The sequence below is a fragment of the Pyxicephalus adspersus genome, chromosome 2, assembly GCF_032062135.1.
Source record: "Pyxicephalus adspersus chromosome 2, UCB_Pads_2.0, whole genome shotgun sequence".
NCBI classification, from domain to species: domain Eukaryota; kingdom Metazoa; phylum Chordata; class Amphibia; order Anura; family Pyxicephalidae; genus Pyxicephalus; species Pyxicephalus adspersus.
Genome location: NC_092859.1, coordinates 8,983,378 through 9,008,018, shown reverse-complemented (window position 1 = coordinate 9,008,018; position 24,641 = coordinate 8,983,378). Strand labels below are relative to the sequence as shown.

General features: G+C 42.8%; 1 protein-coding gene across 1 annotated transcript; it reads left to right on the top strand.

Annotated features, from left to right (window-relative positions):
- Positions 1-2,269: 2,269 nt before the first annotated feature.
- On the top strand, positions 2,270-24,526 carry PELP1 (proline, glutamate and leucine rich protein 1). The gene is made up of 17 exons (XM_072399422.1): positions 2,270-2,764; positions 4,344-4,411; positions 6,529-6,634; positions 8,031-8,180; positions 8,645-8,716; positions 9,549-9,608; positions 11,296-11,446; positions 12,224-12,353; positions 13,244-13,331; positions 14,631-14,719; positions 15,258-15,380; positions 16,668-16,818; positions 16,896-17,022; positions 17,485-17,540; positions 18,276-18,482; positions 19,024-20,514; positions 21,793-24,526. The coding sequence occupies exons 1-17, from the start codon at positions 2,423-2,425 to the stop codon at positions 21,898-21,900; spliced, it is 3,519 nt and encodes a 1,172-aa protein (XP_072255523.1). The 5' UTR covers positions 2,270-2,422; the 3' UTR covers positions 21,901-24,526.
- The last annotated feature ends 115 nt before the right edge of the window (positions 24,527-24,641 follow it).

The following is a 24,641-nucleotide window of genomic DNA, read 5'->3' as shown; positions in this document are numbered from 1 at the left end:
CACTCCAAGAAAGAATGTCTCCAGAACTTCATTTAATAACCGGAGCATGTTTGCGGAGCCAGGGCAACCCGAGCAGGACAGGATGAATTGCTTTGGGGATGACAAGAAAGGAGATGGTTTAAATGTGTAAAGCCCCAAGATTCATAGTAAATGGCATGGTGACATGCTGAATAGAGCCAGGCAAGACTGTTCCATTCACCACGAAGACCACTAAAGGGTTAGTTGGGGGACCACAGGAATCCCATACTGTGATACCAGTTGTTGGCTTATAAAGTTTCCGGCAGTGCCGGAATCCAGAAAGGCCTGGGACCAGAAATTCTGACCCTTGCATGAAATTTGTATGGGAAACATAATCCTGGTAGGTGGAGAGGATATAGGTTTGCCTAGGGGACCCTCTCTGAATCTTCCTAGGCACTGGCGTTTGGGGCCTTCTGTGGACAACTAGGTTTGTAGTGGCCCTTTCCGGCGCAATACATGCAGAGATTCTGATCCTTGTGGCGAGCGCGTTCTTCTGGAGACAGTCAAGCTTGATCTACCTGCATGGGTTCTATCACGGGGGGGCGCTGATTCTGGAAATTGGGAGCCAATTTAATAGGACGCCAGATTTTCTGGGTCTCCCGTGCTCATTCCTGGAAACGAATGTCCACCCGAGGGATACCAGGTCATCCAGTGAAGATGGGAGGTCTCGACCGGCAAGTTCATCCTTGATATGTTTTGCAAGGCCCTGCCAGAACACTGCCACAAAGGCTTCATTATTACAGTTTTCAAATCTGTTGCCAGTGTTCGAAATTTGACTGCATACTGGCCAACAGAAAAAGAGGCCTGACGTAGGCGCAGGATTTCAGATGCTGCTGAGGAGGCTCAACCAGGTTCATCAAATACCTTCCAAAAGTTCTGCAGGAAGATGTTGAACTCATTAAGAACAGGATCCCCCTTCTCTCAAAGGGGCAATGCCCATGCCAGGGCCTTCTCTGTCAGGAGGGAAACGAAAAGGGCCACCTTGGTTTGTTCTTTGGGGATGCTCCAGGGTTGCAACTCGAACTGGATTTGACATTGGTTAATAAATCCCTGACAGAGCTTGGGGTCACCAGAGTAACAAGGAGTGGGGAACCGGAGTGTGGAGTAGGGTGGCATGGAGGCTGATCTGGAGTCACAAGAACAGAAGCTGGAGTTGCAGGCGCTAAAGTAGGAGACTGGTTAATGGCTAACTGGAGTGTGTTAAGGCGTTCCTCATACCTTTGAAGAAAGTTCACCAGCTTTATTTGCAACGACTCCTGCTGCTGCATCTGTTGCAGCAAATCTTGCATGGAGTCAGGAAGCTGATTGTCAACAGGGTCCATGACCTGGACAAACTGTCACGGCTCCACAGGGCCAAGTGGTGGACCCACTGAGGGGGTCAAGGAGAGAGTTGGTGCTCAGGTAATGGGTGAGTCTTTTGTAGACAAGGCGTTCAAGAAGTTTGGGGACATATGGGAGAAGGGAGTTATGGCGGTAGCTAGTGGGTAGGAAGGGGTCTAGTGAGGGTTTCTTCAGAATAGGGAGAATTATGGCATGTTTGAAAGTGGAGGGGTATATACCAGTAGAAAGGGAGAGGTTGTAACAGTTCGGTTAGGGCAGGGGCTAGAGTGGAGAAATGGGCATAAAATCAGGTGAAGTTTCCTCCTGAAAATGTAAAAAAAAACTGCCAATGTGTGAGATCAGCGCTTTCTTCGTTAAATTACGGGGTAAGCCCCTTCTTAGAAGGTTCAGCTTCTGTGATGCATGTCCTCCAATTCAAACGAACAATAAAAGTTAAACTAAAAAGGGAGATTTTTTATTATTTAAAAGGGATAGAGGGGAAGACACTTTTTTTATATAAGGATAAAAAATATCATTATAAGTCTTGCAATTGCAAAGCCCTTGAACAAGGGGGGGAGTAGTTGTGCTATGAAGGATTTTGGTTGCTATGAGCTCTGGTTGTTAGGCAGGATGCTACGAACTCTGGTTGTCAGGCAGGATGCTGGTTCCTATGGGCTCTGGTTGTCAGGCATGATGCTGGTTCCTATGAGCTCTGGTTGTCAGGCATGATGCTGGTTCCTATGAGCTCTGGTTGTCAGGCAGGATGCTCTGGTTGTCAGGCATGATGCTGGTTCCTATGAGCTCTGGTTGTCAGGCATGATGCTGGTTCCTATGAGCTCTGGTTGTCAGGCAGGATTCTGGAAGATTCTGGTTCCTATGAGCTCTGGTTGTCAGGCAGGATTCTGGAGGATTCTGGTTCCTATTAGCTCTGGTTGTCAGGCAGGATGCTGGTTCCTATGAGCTCTGGTTGTCAGGCAGGATGCTGGTTCCTTTGAGCCCTGGTTGTTAGGCAGGATGCTGGTTCCTATGAGCTCTGGTTGTTAGGCAGGATGCTGGTTCCTATGAGCCCTGGTTGTTAGGCAGAATGCTGGTTGCTATGAAGGATTCTATTGCAATGAGCAGGCAATTGTGTCGGACTGATGCCTTCTGCCTCATCTCTGCCCCTTCAGCTGTCAGTCAGGCGGTCCTCGCCGTTACCATGGCTTCATCTTGTTGCTGTGGAGATGGTAGGGGGCGCAGGTTGCACGTCACGTCTGAGCCGCGCAGGGTTATGACGAGCTGCAGTGGCGGGAAGATGGCGGCGGTGTGTGTAGGGGTTCGGATGATGGAGGCGGCGGTTAGCGGACTGCTGGAGAGAGAACTGAGCGAGGGGGAGCTAGCCGAGACCATCCGGGGCCTGCGGGAGCACGGAGCGCTGCGGGGAGAGGTGAGAGGACTCGGGGGGCATTGTGTGACTGATCGAGTGTTATGGCAGTGCGGAGCCCTCACATGTGTACGGGGAGAGTACTTACCTACCACCTCACTAACACCCTCACCTACCTACCTACCGCCTCACTACCACCCCACCTGGTGCCTCACTAACACCCTCACCTACCTACCTACTGCCTCACTACCACCTCCACCTACCTACCCACTGCCTCACCACCACACCTACCTACCGCCTCACTATCACCCCCAGCTACCTACCTGGTGCCTCACTACCTGCTGCTCAACCTTACCTGTCTACCTAACTTGTGCCTAATCGTAGCATCTACCTACCTCATGCCATACGTTTATCCTCACCTACCTACCTGGTACCTAACCTTCCCCACAAGGTAACCTGGGTGCAGCTGGACAGGCAGTGTCAATGTCCTGTCTGATTCCCCGCCTGCTGTCAGTGAAGGGAGAGACCTCTGCTGTCTGTCACATTAGCATTTCCATAGATGGCTGTGGAGGACATTAAGGTTGTGTTTTTGTAGGGCCGGCTATGGGGGTGGGGGTAACATTTACCTGGAGATCAGACAAAATAATGCGCAGCGTACAGGACATCAGATCTGTGACTGACAGCAGTGTAGACTCTCCCGAACACCCCCATTAATATGAATTGGAATCACTTTGTACAAGGGGTGTAGTTGTGGATCGGTTGCTAACCTTACATGTTGCTTCTGGATGCCCTTATGTGCTCAGCCGCTTTCAGTGTAACTTTCATTACAGCTCACAGCGGATGGGAAGGAATCTTTTTATCTCTTAGATTGTAAGCTGTTCGGGGCAGGGTCCTCTCCTCCTCCTTTGTCACTGTCTGTATCTGTCTGTCATTTGCAGCCCCAATGTATTGTACAGCGCTGCATAATATGTTGGCGCTAAATAAACACAATATTATATAATAATAATAATCCATCACAGTGCTCAACACAGAAATCTTTTTAAGCCGGGTGGCAAGAAATTGTAGGCGGGTGGCAGCCCTAGTATTGTGACCCAATTCATTGATAACCACCTAAAAACAGCTGGGTGGTTGCTGAAAAGTGCCGAGTGGTACGCCCAGCTAAAAGGGGCTGGGGAGAACACTGCATCAAATTCCTGAAGGGCCGCAAACTCCAACCTCAATCACATGAAACAAAGAATGCAACAAACCGCACAACCTTGTGGTTGAAAATTGCCCCTCTGTGCAGTTCACCCTGCGGTTGTGGCATTGACAACTGTTTGCCTTCTGTATGGTGCGGCTGAGGTTTTGCTGTCAAGGGATCTTTCTCAGTCTTCCAGCTGCTGTTGAAGGCAGTTGTATTCAAGTCATGGAATGCACTCTAGGATGGCCAGCAGCAACAACTGTTGCCAAATCCTCCACAACCACCTGGTTCCCAGCCTCTTCCATTCAGTTGACTTGGGGCAGTTGTTGCAGTTAACTGCAGCTCTGAAATCAGCCTGACAACAACCGAAATGTTGGTAATCTGCATTATACACAGCAATGACCTTTACATGAACCCAGTGCCATATAATAACCGTTGTTTCTTCTTGTCTTTGTCATTTAGGGTTCCTCGGCTTCCTTTCCAAATCTCCTCTCAAGCTGTAACTCTCGCTTGGTGTCAGCTGCTACCAGGTATTGGATTTCACCTTTTCCTGATGATCGATCCCAGGTCTCATTATATCGCTGCAGATTTTCCCATATCAGTGAATGTTCATTAGATTCCTCTGGTCATTTCTAAGGATTCACAATGGTTGGCTATCAGTATGTCAGTCACTGAGAAATCTCTTCCATTATCTCAACGCAGCATAACAGCGAGCAGCTGATTAAATAATATTATTAGGTTATTGGTCTGCTCGTCTTATATGACCCAGGAGAGCTAATGTGCCATCGTATATTCAGAAATCTCAAATTGTAGCTCTTCGGGGCAGGGTCCTCTCCTCCTGTGTCACTGTCTGTATCGGTCTGTCACTTGCAACCTCTATTTATTGTACAGCGCTGCGTAATATGTTGGTGCTAAATTAATCATGCTTATTAATAATAATAATAATAATAATAATAATAAAAATAATATTAATAATTATATATAGGATCTGCAGGGCAGACACACCATGAATGATGATCACTGTAAGTGTCCAGCTTAGCTGATGCACACACGTTCAATTACTGTTGCTGGAAGCGATCTTTCAGGGTGGTTTCCGGTGACAGATGAGCGAACAAGCTCTGTACAGGGGGAGGAGGGGGGAGAACAAGCGAGCAGCACCCCATTGTGCTCCCCTCTATTCACTTCTATTGCAGTCGTTCTCCGTCAGTCGCTCATGGACCTGTCAATAACATGACATCTGGCGACCTCTGTACACATGTACTGCAGTAGTATTATAAGACCAAGAGGGCTCACAGGAAGATGATGTGTAAATAATGCTGGCAGCCATTTAACCCGGAAGTTTTGAACCCTGAAATTTTTTAAACCAGACGGGAAATAATTGTAGGTGGGTGGCAGCCCCTGTATTGTGACCCACCTCTTCATTAACCACCCAAAAACAGCTTGGTTGGTCACTAAAAAGTGCTGGGAAGTGCGACCAGCCAAAAGGGGCCGGGGAGAACACTGAGTGAATAAGGCATTTACACAGAGCAGGTAGTGAAAGGGGGGGGTGGGTAAGATTATGATTCCTCATTAGTTGAGGGGCTAATTATTAATATTATTTTTTAAATTTTTTTTTAACATGTATTCATGTTTCCATGCGTTTCCCCCTCCTATTGTGTGCTACTTTCCCCTCCTTACATCGTAAGCTCTTCTGGACAGGGTCCTCTCCTCCTGTGTCTCGGGCAAGAATCATCTGACGTGTGTACATAGCCTTAGGCATGGAGTTAATACAAAACTGTCAGATTTAGGAATTAGTTGGTATACTTAAAATGAAAGCAGTGTGTTGTGTTTGGTATTGGTGTTTAACATGACCAAAAAATTCTTGTTTTTTTTTTCCTCCTTGGTTTCAGTGTTTACAGAAATCAATAGCACAAGCTGAGCTAAAGCAGTTTTTAGTGCTTGCTGTGGTTTTGAAGGGAACCTGAAAAAAAAAGTTTTACTATGCAAGCTTTTAATAAGCCATAGCGATCCTGGGAATCCTTTCTCATGTATTCATTGTTAATATGAAACAAAGTATGTGTGTGTGTATACATTATTATTTATATTAATATACAGGATATATATAGCATTATTTATATTAATATAAAGGATTTATATAGCACCAACATATTAGGCAGCGCTGTACATTAAAAAGGGGCTGCAATTGACAAATACAGACTGTGACACAGGAGGAGGATAGGACCCTGCCCCGAGGAGCTTACAATCTAAGAGGTTGGGCAAAGTAGCACACATTAGGCGGGGACATGTATAAATACATACATTTAAAAAAAAAATATTCTGCCCCTCAATTCTTGAGGATTCAGCCACCTGCCTACAGCTTCTTCCCACCCAGTTTAAGAAAATTTCTGGGGAAAATACTGCTGTGCTTTAAAAACCAATAACAATGACATATTACTTTTATAGTTTCTCTTTATTTTTTTTATAATTCTGTCATGCACACATCTCTAAATATTGGAAAAGAATGCTAACATAAATTGGTGCTACATAGCTCAGCGTACATATGAATGAAGCATACCCGTGTTAGAGCTGACATTCCTACACACAGATATGATGTATGTGCTGTTTTGTTTTATTTTTATTTTATCCCAAAGATTTTCTTATTTTACAGGGTTGAAGGTTTGTCTCTCTTGTCCCTGGTGGTTGAAGAATCTCCTACAGATGTATTCCAGCAGCATTGTATCTCCTGGATTCGCAGCATCCTGCAGGTCATACAGGTAAGACTCCATAGCAATGCTCACCATTGTAAAGAGGAACTAAAGGACTTTTTATAGCAAAAGGGAACCAAATACAATTGTGGCAGTCTCTTTCTTTGAATCCTGCGCTGGTGGACTGATTATATCCTTCTGTTTTGTAGGGAAAAAACCTCAGTAACTTGCAATAGGCCCGAATCCTAAAGATCTTGGTGTATAGTTATTATTTATATTTGCCAGCAATTTCCTATTTTGTTTTGTTTGCTTCTCTATTGCAGAAGGGACAGATCATGTCCCAAAAAAACAAACATACCTGCCTGTTTGCAATTTTTTTGAGAATGTACACTGACTTACCATACAGTGCCGGGTATGCCAGGCACCCATGAAGGAATGAACTCGCATGCTTGAGTGTTACATCATTCAACATGGTCGAGCAAGATGACCGAGTATCCCGAATCCAGGAGAGGGCCAGGTTATCTGGTCAGCCCTTCTTCAATTGATTGACAGCAGCTGTCCAGATTAAACTTCTTTCCTGGAGTTGCTCTTTAATCACTTGCCCCTTGTTGCCTAAAGTGGGAGTAAACTCGCCTCTCCTCCTGGCACTTCCCTAACATCTTCCTCCTTTTCTGGAGTCTGGATCTTCACCCTTCTTGATTGACCAGAATAATGTAACCCCCTTGAATGCACACAAGTTTTGTTATAATCCCTACACCCAGGTATGCTGAATCACTGAGTTGTGTATCTGCAGCTCACTGTACATTCTACAGGTACACATTTTTGTGTTTTTTTTTTTTTTTTTCATAGCATGTCCCATCTGCAATAAGAAGCTGCCTGCTCACTTATTTTTAGAAAATTAGGTTTAGTTCTGCTTTATGGTTTTAACATTTCCAATTTGTATGGTTTGTTTTTGTGCTTGTAAAATAGCCATAAATAGAATAGCCTGTGGCGCTTGGGGGATGGGAGATTGGTTTGTTTTCTAGGAATCAACTCTTAGGACCTTCGTGTGTGTACAAGCTATTATCTGTTCTCCATGCTTTAAAGTCCTGGATGTGCACTAAGAACTATATTAATATAATTTATTGTTCAACAAGATTTATATAACGCCTACTTAATATGCAGCGCTGTACATCAAATAGGGAATACAAATGACAGACAGATACAGACAATGACACAGGAGGAGGAAATGACCCTGTCCAGAAGAGCTTACAATGTGAAAAATGTGAAATGAATGCTCCTGTGATGTAATATGTTACAGGGACAATATTTTCTTGTGGCTGTGTCATCTAAGATGATAGTCTGTGGTAGTAACAGAAGCCATTAATAGTATTTCGGTATTGCAGTTACAACTGGCTTTTTTATTTTGTGTTCTAGTAGTAACTAATTTGAAATTAATGTGTCACTTTTTCTCTGCTCCCTACAGTCCCAGGATACCCCCAGGGTAATCAGCTTGGCAGTTTTCGTGTTACGCTCACTTCTCGCGCATTCCTCTGCACTGCCGGAGTTATCTCGGGAAATTTCCACCAATCACATCCCAGGGCTGCTCACATCGCTCCTGGGATTAAGACGCCAGGTAATCTTGATTGGATGGCATTAGAATGTGCAAAAAAAATGGAAAAAATCTTTAAAATGACAGCCAATCAGAATGATTGATGATGGGCATAGTTTCTTTCTCTGGCATGTATAAGGTAACATACACAGGTAAAATTTTTATCGCTGGAAACTATCTTTTATAATTGTTTCCAGTAAAAAATGAACGAGAGAAGCGCCTGCTCTATGGAGAGGGGAGGACAAGTGAGCGGCACCCCACTGTGCTCTCCTCCCTTGAATTGTATATTGAATGTTCCTGATCAGTTGTACTGCCAGATCCATGAACGACAGTGGGTGACCACTGTACAGATTCTTGCCTGAGCTGACCTCGAACGTTTATCTCAGGTGGTAATCATCTGATGTGTGTGTGTATAGCCTAAGCCAGTTATAACTGTCCTGCTTTATCATATCTTGATGTTTTTTGTTTTTTTTTTCCTTTTTCTGTAGTGTTTGATGCCATCCTTAGAAGGGATCCGGTCCTGCCTGATTACATATCCCCGAGCCTGTGGATCCTTGCGGGTATGATATCTGTGACTAGAGAGCTTTGTGCTAGACATCTCTATGCCCTAAACATGTTATATTATCAAAGTGCCTAAAAAATCATTCAATTAAACCATTAATACACAGCCTGCCACTCATGGGCAGCATGCACTTGGCTTTTTAATTCTACTTGAGGTATGGAAAACATAATTTTAGACTTGTGACCTTTAAAAAAAAAAAAATATATAATTCTCTCCATCCCAGACCAACTTCTCTTTTAGCAAAGGATAAAACATTGTTATCCAAGGGCTAGATCAGCGTTTCTCAACCAGGGTTCCTCCAGAGGTTGCTAGGGGCTTCTTGAGCAATTTGTGACTCTCAGGTCAGTTTAATCGACACCAATGATCTTTTGATCTGTAAGAGACATTCTTCCCACTGACCACCAAAGTAATATACTGTGAACTGTGGGTATAGTAATTATAGCAGGGGTCCCCTAATAACTGAAATTTATTTAAAGCGTTCCCCCATTTAGAGAAAAGCCGGTGCTAGACCATGTCGGGGCTAGACCATGCCGGGTATCTTCCGGCCAGTAAATTAAGTAGGATCTATCTGGTTTCCTGCAGCTTCCAATGCACAGTGAGTAAGTCATTGGAGTCCAGGAGAGGAGCTGTACAAACTGCAAGTCTGATGGGAAGGCTGGAGTTTACCTTTTAATATACTTCTTTATCACAATGTCATAGAGCAACATTAACAAAGTAAAATGTAACAAATGATATTATTCCCATGTGTCTTTACTCTGCTTTAGTAATAGTCATGTATCTGCCTATGCACATCTCCGTGTACTTATATTTACTTTTTGTCTCCTCTACAGGGGAAGCTCACTGCCTTGTTTCTGAGTCTCTTGGATGATGAAAATCTTCAGATTCAGGAGGTAAAATAATATAGAGAGAAATGTCCCATAGTCTTATTAGCAAGGTATGCAAGTAAAGGAGATCAATCTGATGTAAAAAAATATTTTCCTGTATTTCAAACGTATAGTTAGAAATTTTCTGTATGCATGAGTCTTATAATCTTTGTGCTTTACTGATTGGCAAATAGATACCATGTGACTTGGCCTGCCTAGGCTCAGAGTTTGTGGGATATTTTAAGGTCACGTTGATGACTGCTGAGCCACAAACTTTATTCAATTTTACCTAAATAAATGGCATAGACATGAAGGCAAGAACTAACTTGAGATTTGCAATGTTAAAACTTACATCCGTGAAAGGAGCTTATTTATAACGGAGACACAAATTGTGGCCTATCCTAGATATCGGGGAACTTGTATGTATTACATGAAGCTATATAGAGGTCCTGCTGACACAAAGCACAGTTATATAGCACACTGCTGTGCTTTATAAGTTAGGCTTTTTTTTGCTTTCTAAATTACCCTGTAAAGCAGAACTTTTGTTAACAAAATGAATACCTTTTTTTGGTCACTGTTCCATCCAACTATGCCATTATCTTTGTTCTCTCTTCTGGGTTCTTCCTGATGTCTCCTGATCTCACAATATGCAGGGTAAAGTGACTTTCAAGCTAACGTTGCATATGTGAGATTGGGAGCGCTTTGTTTTTTCTCCGTTAGAGGCATGTGCAAAAAGAGCATCCTGCAGTCCCCTGGGACTTGTGACATGTGACATGACAGGAGACATGACAGGAGGCTGTGGGTTTCCCCTTCAGTCTTTAGCACTACGACAAATAAAATGAAAGGGGATATTGTTAAAAAAGTGGGGAATAAAACAAAAACAATTTGTAACCAAAACTTGATTATAGGTCTTCTTTAAGTGCTAATTTCTATATCCTGTTCTTTTTCCTGAAGATTTATCAGGGGTTAAATGATCTTAGGGTGAGTTCCAAAAGCACTAATTTATTGACAACTAGGTTTATGGTGATATGGTCTGTATGGGAGTCCTTTAAAGCGGAAAAAAAAACACTTGCGCGCACACACACACACACAAATATTTAAAAACTGGTATATAAAATAAAAATGCCAATATAAAAAAATTCACACACATTTATATTAATTGCCATCAGTACCTGAGCAGCAGTTGCACACATAGTACCAGCGCTGAGAACCTTCTCACCAGCTGCAAAAATCCCGCAGATCCGTCAATCCGACGGGAGGTTTCTTTGTTTGGGTCCCGCATCGTCCCGGGATCCGTCTATGGCTCGGCGCAGAGGAAGCGCTGGGCGCCAGCATCTTCTTCGCTCTTCTTCTGGCTTCTTTTTCCTACGTCACTCGATCTTGCACTGCACATGTGCGAGATCGGATTACATAGATGTGGTAAAAAAAGATTCCTGGTTTCACTGCGCATATTTGGGATCAGCAATTCTTTTCTTCCATTAAAGTAAGGGCTCCTTCTCGGGCATGTGCAGGAGTAGCAAGAGCCTCCCAGGATGCATGACGTAGGTTCCCAAAAAAAAAAAAAAATATTTTTACTTTAAAAGAATTCTCTACTCTTTTGTATAACATTTGTAAAGTAAACATTTTGAGTTTAGGTCCGCTTTAAGTGAATATGTTTTTGATTGTTTTTATCATCTGTCTTTATATATGATTTTTTTTTTGTCTCTGGAAACAGTTGGCCTGTCAGTGCTTCTCCCTCCTGCCGTCCCTGGGCTCTGGCTTCTCGCAGGGGGTTAAACACACAGAGAACTGGGAACGGCAGATGCATAGCGTTCTGTGCTCCCTCCATTCTGTGTTCCAGCAGCTCTATCAGAACGCTGAGACGGGTAAGTGTTTTAGAAATTAGGCATGTGGAGGACTTGTATAATGCTGTTCCTAGTAGAAATCTCACATCAACTGTTTACCTGTCACAAGTCAGTGATGGAGAATACCTTTGCTGTATCTGGATGCAGTGATAATGCTGCCTTTATAGCAGCTTTTCACAACCTTTTTACCCTAGAATAAACCTTGAAATTGTTTTCAAGTCTAAGGCAAACCCCCCCTGGCAAAACCAGTTCTTTAGGTGTCAGTGGGATAAATGCCCATTACAGTTTGGTGAGATGAAAGAATGTGCAGCTTACAGTGACTGTCTGTATACCACCCTATAGACAGTTAAAATGAGCTCTGGCGTTACACTGCTGGCTCTGCAAAGTAACCATTGCTCAAGAACTTTGCAGGCGCCATCAAATGGCTGGTCAAGCATCCCCAGTTAGAGGAACCCCTGGCAACCTCTGGGGTACTCGGTCTGAGAACTGCTGCTCCCAGCATTGCACACAAAGACATGCCTTTTCTGGGCCTAGCACTAGTAGTATAAGGATTTCTGACAGATTTAAGACATGCTTGGGGTCTGTGACTTAAAAGTATAAAAAGTTCCAGAGAATTACCATTTAATTGAGAGCTGGAAGTAGCGGCATTCTATATTAAGGATAATAGCCCTTTAAGCATCCAGTGTGTGGCCAGTTGCAAAGAAGCTTATTTATTTGCATGTATTGCACAAAGAAACTACCCTTTTCCCCCAGTTAATTGCTTTAGCTATTTTTAAATAATTTGTTTTCCATCCCTAGAAACCACCCGATATGAAGGACCTGCAACTGAACTAGAGCTCCCAGCCCTTGAAGATAACGGGTCATCCAGTATTCTGCAGCTGGTGAGAAGGTTCTCAGCGCTGGGGCTATGTTTGCGACTGCTGCTCAGGTACTGATGGCAATTAATATAAATGTGTGAATTTTCTTATATTGGCATTTTTATTTTATATACCAGTTTTTAAGTGTGTGTGTGTGTGTATTCAGTCATATTAGAACTAAGTTCACCTGCTTTGACACATTATAAAAAATCTACTAAACCCTTAAGTGATAATTACCCAGTGGATGAGTTTATGTAGATTATGCATTATGCTGGCAGTGTTCCATACATATCCAGCTGGTTGAGGGCAGAACCAAGTTAAATCTCCCATTCATCCTAGATGCACATTAGAATTCATTTATATGAAAGAGCAGTCTATAAATGAATAATTAAAAAGCCCATCTCATCGCCTGGCAGGTTATTTAGCATAATTGAGCTCTTTGCTCACTAACCTGAAGGTCCCTGGCCCAGCACTTTATTAATTATTTCAAACTGCTTTCAATCATGGATGTTCCACATCACTTGTAGGTGTTTTAGTAGGCCGGCCCGCATGTGAGTAGTAAGGTGGCTTTGCTAGGCCTGGCCAAGGGACATTAGAAAGTGGCTTTACTGCTCTGTGTCAGGGAGAGAAGAAGGTGGCTTTCCTATGCTTGTACAAGGGAAGCTAGAAGACGGCTTTACTAGGTTTGAACGAGGTAAATAATAGGCGTTATTGTCTGGGCACAGAAGAGTAGAAGGTGGCTTTCCTAGGCCTGGATGAGGTAAGTTAAAAAGTAGCATTGCTAGGTCTGAGGAAAATGGGGAATGGGAGAACAAAGTAGCGGCCTCAGAAAAGTCTTCTCTAGTATAATAGTAGTTATATTCTTTTACTAACACTTAATATTAAAATAATTTAAGTGCCTTCTATGTTTTTACATTTTTTATAGCTTGAATTTCCATCATTTTTTTCATTTATGTTGCAGGGAGCAGTTCCCATCTCCAGTGCGAGTACCTGTGGCAGAGATACTAAATCTGGTCTGCAGAGTGGTGAACGTCAGCGCTAAAAACTTGGTGAGTCCTTACACATAAACCACCATTGGAGCCATCCCTATTTAATATATTATTTTAAAGAATTGTTTGATGTCCTAAAGCTTAAATCTCATTTCTAGAAGATACATAGGATGTTGATCCAAACATTTATTTTTTGTTGCAAGACATAGAAAATTGTTCAGTAATTTCTCCTCTTCCAGAGTAAAGTTGGAGGAATCTTTTAAGGGTAGCATGGTGACTTAGAGATTAGCACTCTGCCTTTGCAGCGATAGGTCTCAGGTTTAAATCTCGGCCGGGGCGCTATCTGCATGGCGTTTGCAGTGGGTTTTCGTGGTTTTTTTTTTCAGGTTCTCCAGGTTTCCTCCCACCTTCCAAAAACATGCAGTTCGTTTAAGTGGCTTCCCCCAGAAAATTGACCTTAGACTGTAATATTGACATATGATTATGGTAGAGACATGGTGAGCTCCTTTGAGGGACATGACTATGGACTTTGTACAGTGCTGTGTAATATGTTGGTGCTATATAAATACTGTATAATAATAAAGGCAGTTTTGTTATCCTCTAGGTTATGTAGGAATCTGATGTATTTGAGGTTAAAGGTCTCAGTATGTTGACAGTATGTGTTGGCTTGTACTGAATGTAACTGTCCATACATTTTTGGTTTCCATCTCCGAAATGTTGTGGCTGAACAACATGATTTCTTCTCACATAGCTATAGGCTGAGGAAAGGTTTTCTTTATCACAGACAAAGTAAGCATTCTATATTTCCATGAAGGGTGAGAGGGACTGGGCTTAAGGATGATTGTATTAATTCATGTTAAAATAGTACAAGATCCCTTTAATTCTCAGCTCTGGGCTGCTTCTTGATGTACCCATGCATCCCCCTTCCCATCCTCCGCACCTCATGGGTTAAATGCTATATTAGCTAGAAAGGTATAGATACATAATTTTTTCCTCATTCCCATGGGCTTCATTTTTTTTTTTTTGTGTGATCTCTGGTTTGGCCTGGCTATTCCATCTCTCTAGCAGGTTTGGCATTGTATGGGCAGAACATGAGGGTCCATCCACAACCCAGGATAGTTAGAGGGGTGAGGAGCAGGATAAACATTTGTTGTTTCCATCGCAGTCAAATAGCATTTAGCCCATGAAAGAGTAACCCATAGCATCCTGGATTTGGGCATTAGGTTTGCTTTGGTGAGTGGTGAGAAAAATGCTATTTTGGTGTATGGATGACAAGTGGCTCAGGATTCAGTCTGCGGTCTCTTCTTCCATTGCAACACCTGTTATACAACTGACACTTCTTTCATGGTCTCTCCACAGAGCTGGCAGGGAGAAGAGGCCATAAAGTTACTTGTTCTACCTCGGGTCCATCTGAGTGGTCTGGACATCCTAGAGGCCACAATCTTAGCGTGAGTATAGAAGAGAATTAGTTATGTGTTGTTGGCTATATTATAAAGCTGAACTTCAGCTGTAAAGTTTGCCACCTTTTTATTTTTGAAATGCTGTAAAACGCTTTTCATCTTCTTGGTTTCATGACATCACAGAAGTTTCCTTTTCTTGCTCTGTGGCATTGTCATTCCTCTTGGACTGGGTGGCATTCATTTAATGACAAGCGAGCACTTATCCGTCCTAGGGTACTGGCCAGCCTTGCTAATACTGCAGATGTTGGCAACATGATGGGGTTTACAGCACTTAATTCTCAGAGATCACAACAAAGCATAGAGAGTTCAGTTTCTAACAGTTTCTAACTGCTTATAAACAACACTTGTGTATTTACATCACCAGGGTTTTAAAGCAAAAAAAAAGTTAGTTTTCATGGATGTAATCACCCCTCAAATCAAAGATTTTTATATGAGTTTGTTTCATACTGACTGTCAAAGGTAGAATGTTCTAAACATTGGACATTTTTTTCCCTGTTGTCTAACTCTTCCTTATTTTTAATAATAGATGCGGTCCTCGTCTCCTGCCGTTCTCTACAGGGATTTGCAGGTTATTCCCACAGCTTCTAAGTTCCTGGGCAGCCGTTCGAGGGGCAGGCGGATTACCATCCGGGCAAGAGAGGCCATACAGGTTAGTAAAGTTCGCCTTACCCTATAATGGCTGCTCTGGAGGTTTTCATTATTTGACAGTTTTAATGCAAAGAACCTGCAGTATCGTATGTAACCCTGCTGAAATGAGAAACATTACCTACTTACAACGATTGTTTTCTTTTCTCATCTTTTAAAGATTTGAATGGGTTCAATGTCAGTGTTCCTATGAAGGCACTTAGAATTACTTTAAAAGTTGTCCTAATGGTTCGGAGTTGATCATATTAACTAAAGTCCCACTCTTAACATGGGCTATTCAGGCAGCTGGTTATTGCAGAAAGGAACAGGCCATGTCCCTTCTGCAGTAACTAACTGTTCTTACCTACCAACAAAAGATAAAAACGTCAAATCACAAGACTTTTAGGACATTAAGCAATTACTCATTCATATGTTATTATAAAAATCAAATATTTATTGCACATAATGAAAACTATTTTCAAAATTACAATACATCAATTAACATTGAAATTTTTTTAGTGACCTTACTTGTGAGTTCCAAAGCTGGGCACTAATACATGGGGCTGATGTTTGGATTGTAATCATAAGGTGCAGTGTTTTCCTCATAATTTTGTTAAGCTGTGGGAAAGAACTTGAAGCTGGGTGGTCAAAGTAGTGCAAAATATGACAAATTGATTATTCTTAGTATTTGTGACCATGAGAATCCAGTAACCCATATGAGCCAGCTTTTTACTGCTCCCCTTATATTTTACTATAACTTCCAAATTCGCACCACCTTAGTATGTCCCCGTTTTTACCATCGTCTTTGTATTATTCTTTAATTGTTCTGTGCCCCTGCATTGTGTCTCAGCTTTTCAATAACCACCCAAAAAAAGCCGGGTGGTTAGTAAAAATTACCAGGTGGTATGCCAGGCTAAAAGGGACTGGGGAGATGACCAAGGTGATTTAGACATGTCCTGTGTTGTTTTTGGTTTAGTGTCAAATGTATAACTTGATTCATAATTTGATTTTTGCTTTGCAATCATAAAATCAAATCCGATTTAAAAGTCAAAAAACAGGGTAAATCATCTACAGTATACAAAGAAGTTGATTTCTTGTTTTCTGTTGGCAGTAAGTTATAGAAGTGTCGGTTCTCTTCCTTAGTATTCCACTCCCATCTTTGTCATACACTGTCACACTTTATTCTACTAGCTTGTGTTGCAATCTATACCATTCTGTGTTAAAGCAGCTGCTGGACCTCAAGACAAGACTTTACACAGTACTCTGTACTGTATGAATATTGTTTATTTACCTTTCTACCTATCTGATGTAGCACCCTCCGTGAAGCAGTGTATCGCGTGCTGGAGAGATGGGTAACCATGTGTGGCGTTTCTTCTGGAATTTTGCAAGGGATGTCCCATCACTCTGATGTCTTACTGGCCCACATTCTAAACGATATTAATCCACCCACAGACAGTGTGAAGGTAAGTAGACTCACAAGGCTGTGTATTCATCGTTCATTACTGCTCTCTCTTCATCCAATCTCTGTTCATCCCCTCAGATATCAGGATTTGTGCAGCTCGGAGCAAAGAAGCAGAAAGTTTCAGAAATGGTGAATGGAGACTTTCAGAGTCACAAGAAGAAAGAAGTTAGTGCAAACACAGAGTTGTGTTTATCGGCTCTAAGAGGTATGTACTAGACGCTTCCAAACTGTCTCTTTTGGTAAAATATATTATATGTTGTCATCAAGTTTCTCTACAGGAGTATAGACAGTCATAGCCCTCTTTTGCACCCTGCAGAAGAAGAACATGCTCATAGCTCCCTTCTGTCTGTGTCACCCTGCAGGAGGAGGACAGACTCATAGCTTCCTTCTGTCTGTGTCACCCTGCAGGAGGAGAACAGACTCATTTTCTGTTTGGTCTATCACCCTACTGCAGAAATGACAGTCTTTTGGCTCCTTTCTATTTGTGTTACCCTGCAAATGGAGGAACAGACTTGTAAAGGTCCCCTTTTTGTGTCACCCTCCAGGATAAGGAACAGACTATGCTATCTGTGTTAGCATGCAGGATTGCCATTTAGAAGTCACAGACACACATAGATGCTTCATATCTTTAATACAGACTCCTAATATTCTGCATTTTCTCTTGTAGCCATTGGCTCAATTATTCTGTATGGAGGGTCACTGATAAAGGATGACACACATCGGGTGAGTGGTTATAATGTGCTTTATGAGAAGCTTCCTAAATCTCCTAATAGATTTCTGTTTTTGTCTTTGTACCTTCCAAACAAGTTTATTTATTTAGCTACAATGTAACTCAAATGTGTATCTGTTCTATACAGTAATCCCGCTCGGTGAGTATTTTTTTTTTTTCTTTTTCTACTAGGTCTTATTTTCGGGGTAGGTCTTATTTTCGGGGAAACATGGTAGTTACCCATATTCTATTGGTTTCCATCCCTGATGAGCAGGGATGTAAACAGTAACCCAGTTTGCATTAAAGAAGTTAAGGAACTGGCAGTGATCACCTGATAATATGGCTGGTAACTGGACCTTGGGCCCCACTATAGCCACAGCTCCCCATAACTGCAGTGTTCTGGTTTTATCTGGTGGTAATCACAAGAATTTCTTATTCTTCCACTGACCGTAATATTTCTCCAAGAATACATAGCATGTACATAGTAATGTGTGGGATTCACTCTGTCCTGACCTGTCCAACCTGTGTAATTACACTTTTCCTGGGGGAAGGGGCTTGTATAAAAGACAGGCTGGGCTCATAGCAAATGGACAGGGTGACATTCTGCCCAAGGAGAACCACTTAAAATGGACCAAGAAGGGGGCCAGAGACAGTGCTGGAACGTGGAGAGGGTTGGGAGGAAACTGGGAATAAAATAAAAATGTTTCATTGCCGATTTAATGTAACCATATTTGTATTTCTCTTTCTAGCGCCTTCAGGAGTTCTCTATTCCCTTACTTTTGCGTCTGCAGCAAGGACCCGAACAGTGGGTCGGCCCATACATCAGCGCAGACTGCCGAAAACAACTTTACCGTCTGCTTTTGTCTCTGACCTTAACCCCGAGTCCTCGTCTGCCTGCCCCTCTGCACTGTGCTGTCAAGATCTTCAGAGGGGGAATAACAGATGAGAGCTCACAGGTAGGACAGGGCTGGGAAACCTGTGTAAAAAAAAAAAAAATCTTATTGAATTGTTTTTTAAAGATTTTGTTAAATTAGGGTGCCCCTTGGCAGCCTGTGTGGCAGTCCTATACCAGGGGATAGAAAGGGGTGTGCCACTGGCAGGGGGTCACTTAATCTATGCTTTACAGGTTTCTTTTACAGAACTGAAGATGGCTACTATACTTGCTTAGGGTGCATAAACTTAAAATGAAGCTTTTGTCTGCTCTGTAAGTTCCTGGGCACAGTAGCCATGCTTTGTAATCTAAGGACTAAGCAGGAGTTTAGAGGCTGCATAAAAGCAAATCCTCACAATACACATGGATTACCGCAGGCTATGCAATAGACTGTACACTCCTTAAGGTAGATATATGAAAGTACAAATATTAAATGCATAATTTTGAATTGAGCTGTTTTGTTGGAAGTTTTCTTAACCAGTCAAAATGTCATATATATTCTTTTGGTTCAAAAGTATTTTTATTTTTTTATTTTAATTTACATATCTTTATCTTGCTGGTTGCAGGTCTTCTCGTTCTGTTCGGAAGCTCTTGCTATTTGCCGAGTCATTATTCACCCTCGTGTACCCACCCTTCAGCGACCTCTCCCACAGCATGGACCTCGTCCACCTTCCCAGTCCGAGATACCTACCCAGCGCCTTCCGGTTCCAGCTCCACCGCTTACCTTCCCAGCACCCCCTCCAGCAAATCATCTTCCAGTCAGAGCCCCAATTCCTCCACCACAGCCCATCGAGCCTCCATCTGTTCCAGCAGTGCAGCCCCCTCAAGAGACTTTTGGAAAGACCCCACGTCCTGTATTTGTTCACTATGAGAAAGAAGAAGCTTCTGATGTGGAGATTTCTTTAGAAAGTGATTCAGATGACAGCGTTGTAATAGTACCTAAAGGTTTCCTTCAGAAACCTGCACCGAAATCTGAACCTTCCCCACCCTCTGCCAAGCCCCCAGCAGAGGAGATGGCAGAGGTCCCTACTACACACAGCGCTCCGTCACCGAGCACAGCAGCACTTCCACAGCAACCGCCACCACCTCTCACATGTTCAGGTCCTGCTGCTCCGCAAATGTCTGCCGCCACAGAAGTACCTGCACCTCCCGCTCCTCCTCCTCCCCCTTCCCAATCCGAGGGAGATATGGTCATTAACATCAACAGCACCGATGATGAAGAGGAAGAAGATGATGATGAAGAAGGAATGTATGATGAGGATGAAGATGAATATTATGAAGAAGAGGAAGACGACCTGGAAGGTCTAGAAGACGATGAAGAAGAGGAAGACTATGATGATGAAGAAGGCATGACCGAAGAAGATGAGGAAGAAGAGGATCTGGAAGGAGATGACGATGAGGAGGAGGAAGTGGAGGATGAAGAAGGCTTAATACATGAACAGATGCAGCTAACTGCAGCAGTGGAATCTATTCAAGATGTGGACCCAATTCAAGATGTGGAAGCCATACAGGATGTTGAAGCCATACACGACGTAGAAGGTATTCAAGAAGCTGAAGCAGTCCAAGCTGTAGAAGCGGTCCAAGATGTAGAGGCCTTACAGGAAGTAGAAGATGTGCCGGTCATAGAGCCGGTACAAGAGGACACTAAACCAGTAATCGAAGAACCAGAGCTAGAAGAAGGCCCTCCCCGGCTGTCCCCTGTACAGGAAGATGAAGCTGGGGACACGGACCTCCTGATGGTGGTGGAGAGTGAAGATCGGGAAAACACAGGGGATGATCTTGAAGACAGAGACACAGAAACGGAAGTGACCTCTAGCCCTCCTCCACCTCCCGTACTATCTCCACCACCCCCACCACATACAGATTCAGAACCCTGTCAGGAGGAAGACTCTGTGGAACCCGAGGATGATGACATGCCCGAGTCAGTGCCGCTTCTTACTGAGGAGCCGGAAGAGGAGGAGGAGGAAGATGATGATGAACCTGTGAAAGTACTGCAAGAGGAGAGGAAGGCAGAGGTGATTGTAGAAGAGGAGGAGGAGATGGTTGAGGATACAAAGGTGAGTAAAGTAAAAATGTACAAATCATACTCTAATATAAATGCAGTGTATAGAAGCAGAGTGGTGGACAGAATATATGTTTAATTGTGCTGTCGCACTGCATTTAAACATTGGGGAACATTTAAAATAGCAAAGATTTGAGGAGGTTTACACAAACCTTAGCGGGAATGTTGTCAGTGTACACAAGCTGCTAGGAGAGTTCGACACCATCTAAACAGAACTAGTTTCTCTTCTAAGAATCTAGGATGAGGCAGGCCATTATTGCAGAAAGGGTCCCTTCTGCAGTAATCCCTCCTACCTGCCTCCTACCAGGCACTGGTGAGTAACTCAGGTTTAGTATCACTTTAAAAATTGATTAGATTTTTCCATAGGATTAGGCAAATGATTTGAAAATACTCGTCAGGTGCATGCTGCACGCCTTAATTTTTCAAATCCTAAGGCCCATACAGACAAAGTATAAAAGCCGCCTTGTGGTAATTAAACAGTCTTAGTTCTTGCAATAGATGTGTTCAAAAATTCCCATCACGGCCATGGCTTATGTATACCCGGTGAATGGTAGCCCTGTATATAGCCATTGACTTGAGATCCCCTAAAGCTGAAAGAAGAAAGGCCATCACAAATGTTTGCAGGCTTGTATTTTCTGTTTAGTAGATGTGACAAGTGGTCACCAGGGTCCCCTTCCTGTGTAAATGTCACAATGCATCACAACGGGCAGTCCTGAGGCTCAGCTGTGATACCCAAGAACTTCCCTTTTATTAAATAATCCTCATTAGCAGCATATAGGGCCACACTGCCCTTTTCAAAGTGCTAAAATCCCACTTTTAAGTTTCCATGATCGGGCAGATCTTTATTGCAGAAAGGTACAGGGGATGTTCCTCCTGCAATAATGAGTCCTACCTGCCTGTTCAACATAGTGACTTCAGTTGCCAGAAAAACCCAACATTCCCGGCTTTCCTTGTGTGTGCCGGGGATGAATTAACTCCCATACACCTGTATGAGACTTGTATCATCCTGGCACAGCCAATTAGGATGATTGAAGACAGTCTGTAGGAGGAGGAAGTTGGCAGCGACCTGCAATAGAAAGTGGATAGGTACGTGGTGAAGGTTTATTTCGGCTTGAAATTTCAGAAAGTGAGCAGGACCACAAGCCCTAATAAATGAACTCACATTCCACATGACTAATGTGTGAATCGCCAGATTTTGTACTTTTGATCTTTGTGTTTTGTTTGTTAGACAGGAATTGTTAACTACTTTTCTTCTTTGTGTTTCCTAAAAAAGGAGGAGGAAGAAGAAGAAGAGGAGGAAATCCGTGACGCTGAATCCATGCTGGCGGACTTTATTGACTGCCCCCCTGATGATGATGAAATTCAAAGAACAATCACGTGACCTGCAAGGCGCCATTTCCCTCCGGACAACCGCTCCCCATTGGACATCTTTGCATTACGCTAGATTCATGTGGCCTTTTAGCCAGATACCAACTCATCGACATCAGCAGTTACTTGCTATGGGCAGACCGTTTTTTTTTTTCTTTATCTTTGTGTTGTATTGAAATGACTTGATCCTGACATAACACCATGTTTTCTTTCTCCTAGGTGAGATTCCCATACACATATATATATATATTTTAAGTTATCTAGGCTGCTGGGAACATGTATGGGTTCTTTTTGTTGTGCCTTTTAGGCTTCAAGTTAAGGGTTTTTTTATTTCTTTTTCATCCATGAAGTACAAAGATTGAAATAAAACAAACTTAATATTTTAGGTGTTTGCACTTGGGGTGACATTGTATGAAGTATGAGGGGGAAGTGTGCTGTTTGGTACTGAAGAAATGGGAGTTGAGGAAGGTAGGTGCTGCACCCAGATTATTTCTGACGTTGCTTTGACCCCCCCCACCCACAGTCTTTGTCATAAAGAATCTAAAGTGGTAAAAAAAACTGACCTAGGCTATGCACACATGTCAGATAATTCTCTGATTATCACCTCAGGTCTGATATCGGATGACAATCTGTCGTGTGTACAGCGCTCGTCTGACATTAGTCATTGATCCATCCTGGAGGATTCATAAAAGAGGAACGATTGTAATAAAAGTGAAGGTAATAAAGCGTGACGGGGTTGCTGTACAAGTGCTGTATGTACAGCACTTGTTAATGCATCTTTAAGTCTTTTCCTCGTTGGAAAGGATTGTGAAATATCTTTTCCAGCAACAATTATTGAATGTGAGTACAGAACTGGAATTAGAATTGAGATTGAATCATCCCAGCCATAATCTCTTACATCTCTTTCACAGACTCCAAATCCTAAAGCAGACGTTTGCCATAATGACCCTGAACTTGCTGCCTCTGACATCTGCTTTTTTAATAATCTTTATGAGTTATATATAACCCCCAAGCTTGCAAATTAAATTATAACAGCATCCAAGAATTGCCAAGATAGCACGGGCTTGGGTACAGTCTTTGGAAACCCGCTAGCAGGTCTTTTGTTGCAAAAGAACATAAAGCATGCATTCTGTAAGAAAAGCCTTTCTGCTTGCAGAACCTATATATTTGGGCGAGCCAGTACTATGAGGGCAGGATGAGCTTTTCTTCCATATTGTTTGCTATACAGACAGGTGCACTTTAAACAGCTCAAGGTTATTAAAATGTAGAGAGGACAAATGTAAAATGTGATTGGCTGAACCCCGTGTCTCATCTCTTCTTCATGTCAGAGGCAGCAATATGATGCTTATGGTAATAGTAAGGAAAAGTTAAGATTTGTCACCTTTTATTTGTGACCCCTGTTGGGGAGATTTCTACTTCCCTTGTGTCCCCCACCATGAGAGGTTATTATGAGCACATTATGGTCCCCACAGTAAGTTTAGCTTAGGTTTGGGTGTTTTTTAGACCTCTATTTGAAGAGAGGGTGAGGTGTCTGTGTGGGGGCAGTGAGCGTGCAGCAGATTCCTTTCATTTCCTTACCATTTGGGCATTTGAGTTTCAGCTCGATCCTCCCAGGATTTTAGGGAGGTTTAGACAGTTTCTGCACTATTCCCAACTAACAGGTGGCTTGTCCACACGTCTGAATTTAAAGAATAAGCCGTACATGTCAGAGTTCTCACCTCCCTGGTCTGCCTGGCCATGGATGCTGTTCACCTTCTTTATTGCCCCCACCTGAATTTGCTGCAGCGGGCACGGCTGTAGGGAATTAGTCTCAGTTCTGCCTGTGCCCTAGGATTGCCCATTAATCTCAATTACTGAGCTTCTTCAGAAAAACAAAGGATGTAAAGCTTCCCCTGGTCCATGGTGAGATTTGGGTATCGGCTTGATGGAGAGGTGAATGGGATGAATGAGGGGTGTTTGGATCTTCAGCAATGATTTTAGTTTACCTGCCCATGCATGTGAATGCAATTTATTTCCTATGGGGGCCTTAACCCATAAAAATCTCAGCTATTATTTTTTTTTTTTTTTTCCTGCCCCTACTGCATTGCACTAAAACCCATCGACGAGTTACAGAAAGAAGAAAAGGGAGGTTTGGTCCAGGTTAAAGGCCCATAGGGAACAGTGCATCAACATGTTGTGTCAGTGGAGGAAGGGGCGGGGGGTTAAGTAAGAAATGGGATCCCCCACAGTGCATGTGGAACATTCACCAAGGCCTTGGGGAACTATATATTCCCTAAAATTGGGAGTGCCTTTATAATAAGGGGTGGAGCTTATCACTGACCATTGTACAGGAAGACACGCCCACCTAACATTTCTCTATATCAACACAGCAAGTAAAAGCAACTTATCATACAGTCCTCTCTCTTCTCTGCCCTGATTGGTTATCTGGTAATGCAAAATATGAGCCGCCCTATTGGTGCCAAGATGGGTTTAATGTTTGCTGGTGAATCTGAATCACCAAACCCCCTACATATGTGAAACCCCCATACTGTTTGTGAACTCACAAGGAATGCCAGGTTGCAATGTATGTTTTTATTTTAAATGTGAGGATCTGAGTTGTCTTTTGTTGAATATTTTGACAATAAAAAACCTGGTATGTAGCATCGCCGTCTGACTTTTCTATGGAATTGCTGGAAACCAATTGGATTCCTCGTTTTCCTGGAGTATAGAAGCTCATTGGTTAAACTTTTCTAGTAAATGGTAGGTGGGAAATCC

Coding starts and splice junctions, on each gene's coding strand:
- PELP1 (XM_072399422.1), top strand. CDS start 2,423: ATGCTGGTTGCTATGAAGGATTCTATTGCAATGAGCAGGCAATTGTGT. Junction 2,765..4,343: donor ACGGAGCGCTGCGGGGAGAG/GTGAGAGGACTC, acceptor TTTGTCATTTAG/GGTTCCTCGGCTTCCTTTCC. Junction 18,483..19,023: donor TAACAGATGAGAGCTCACAG/GTAGGACAGGGC, acceptor TGCTGGTTGCAG/GTCTTCTCGTTCTGTTCGGA.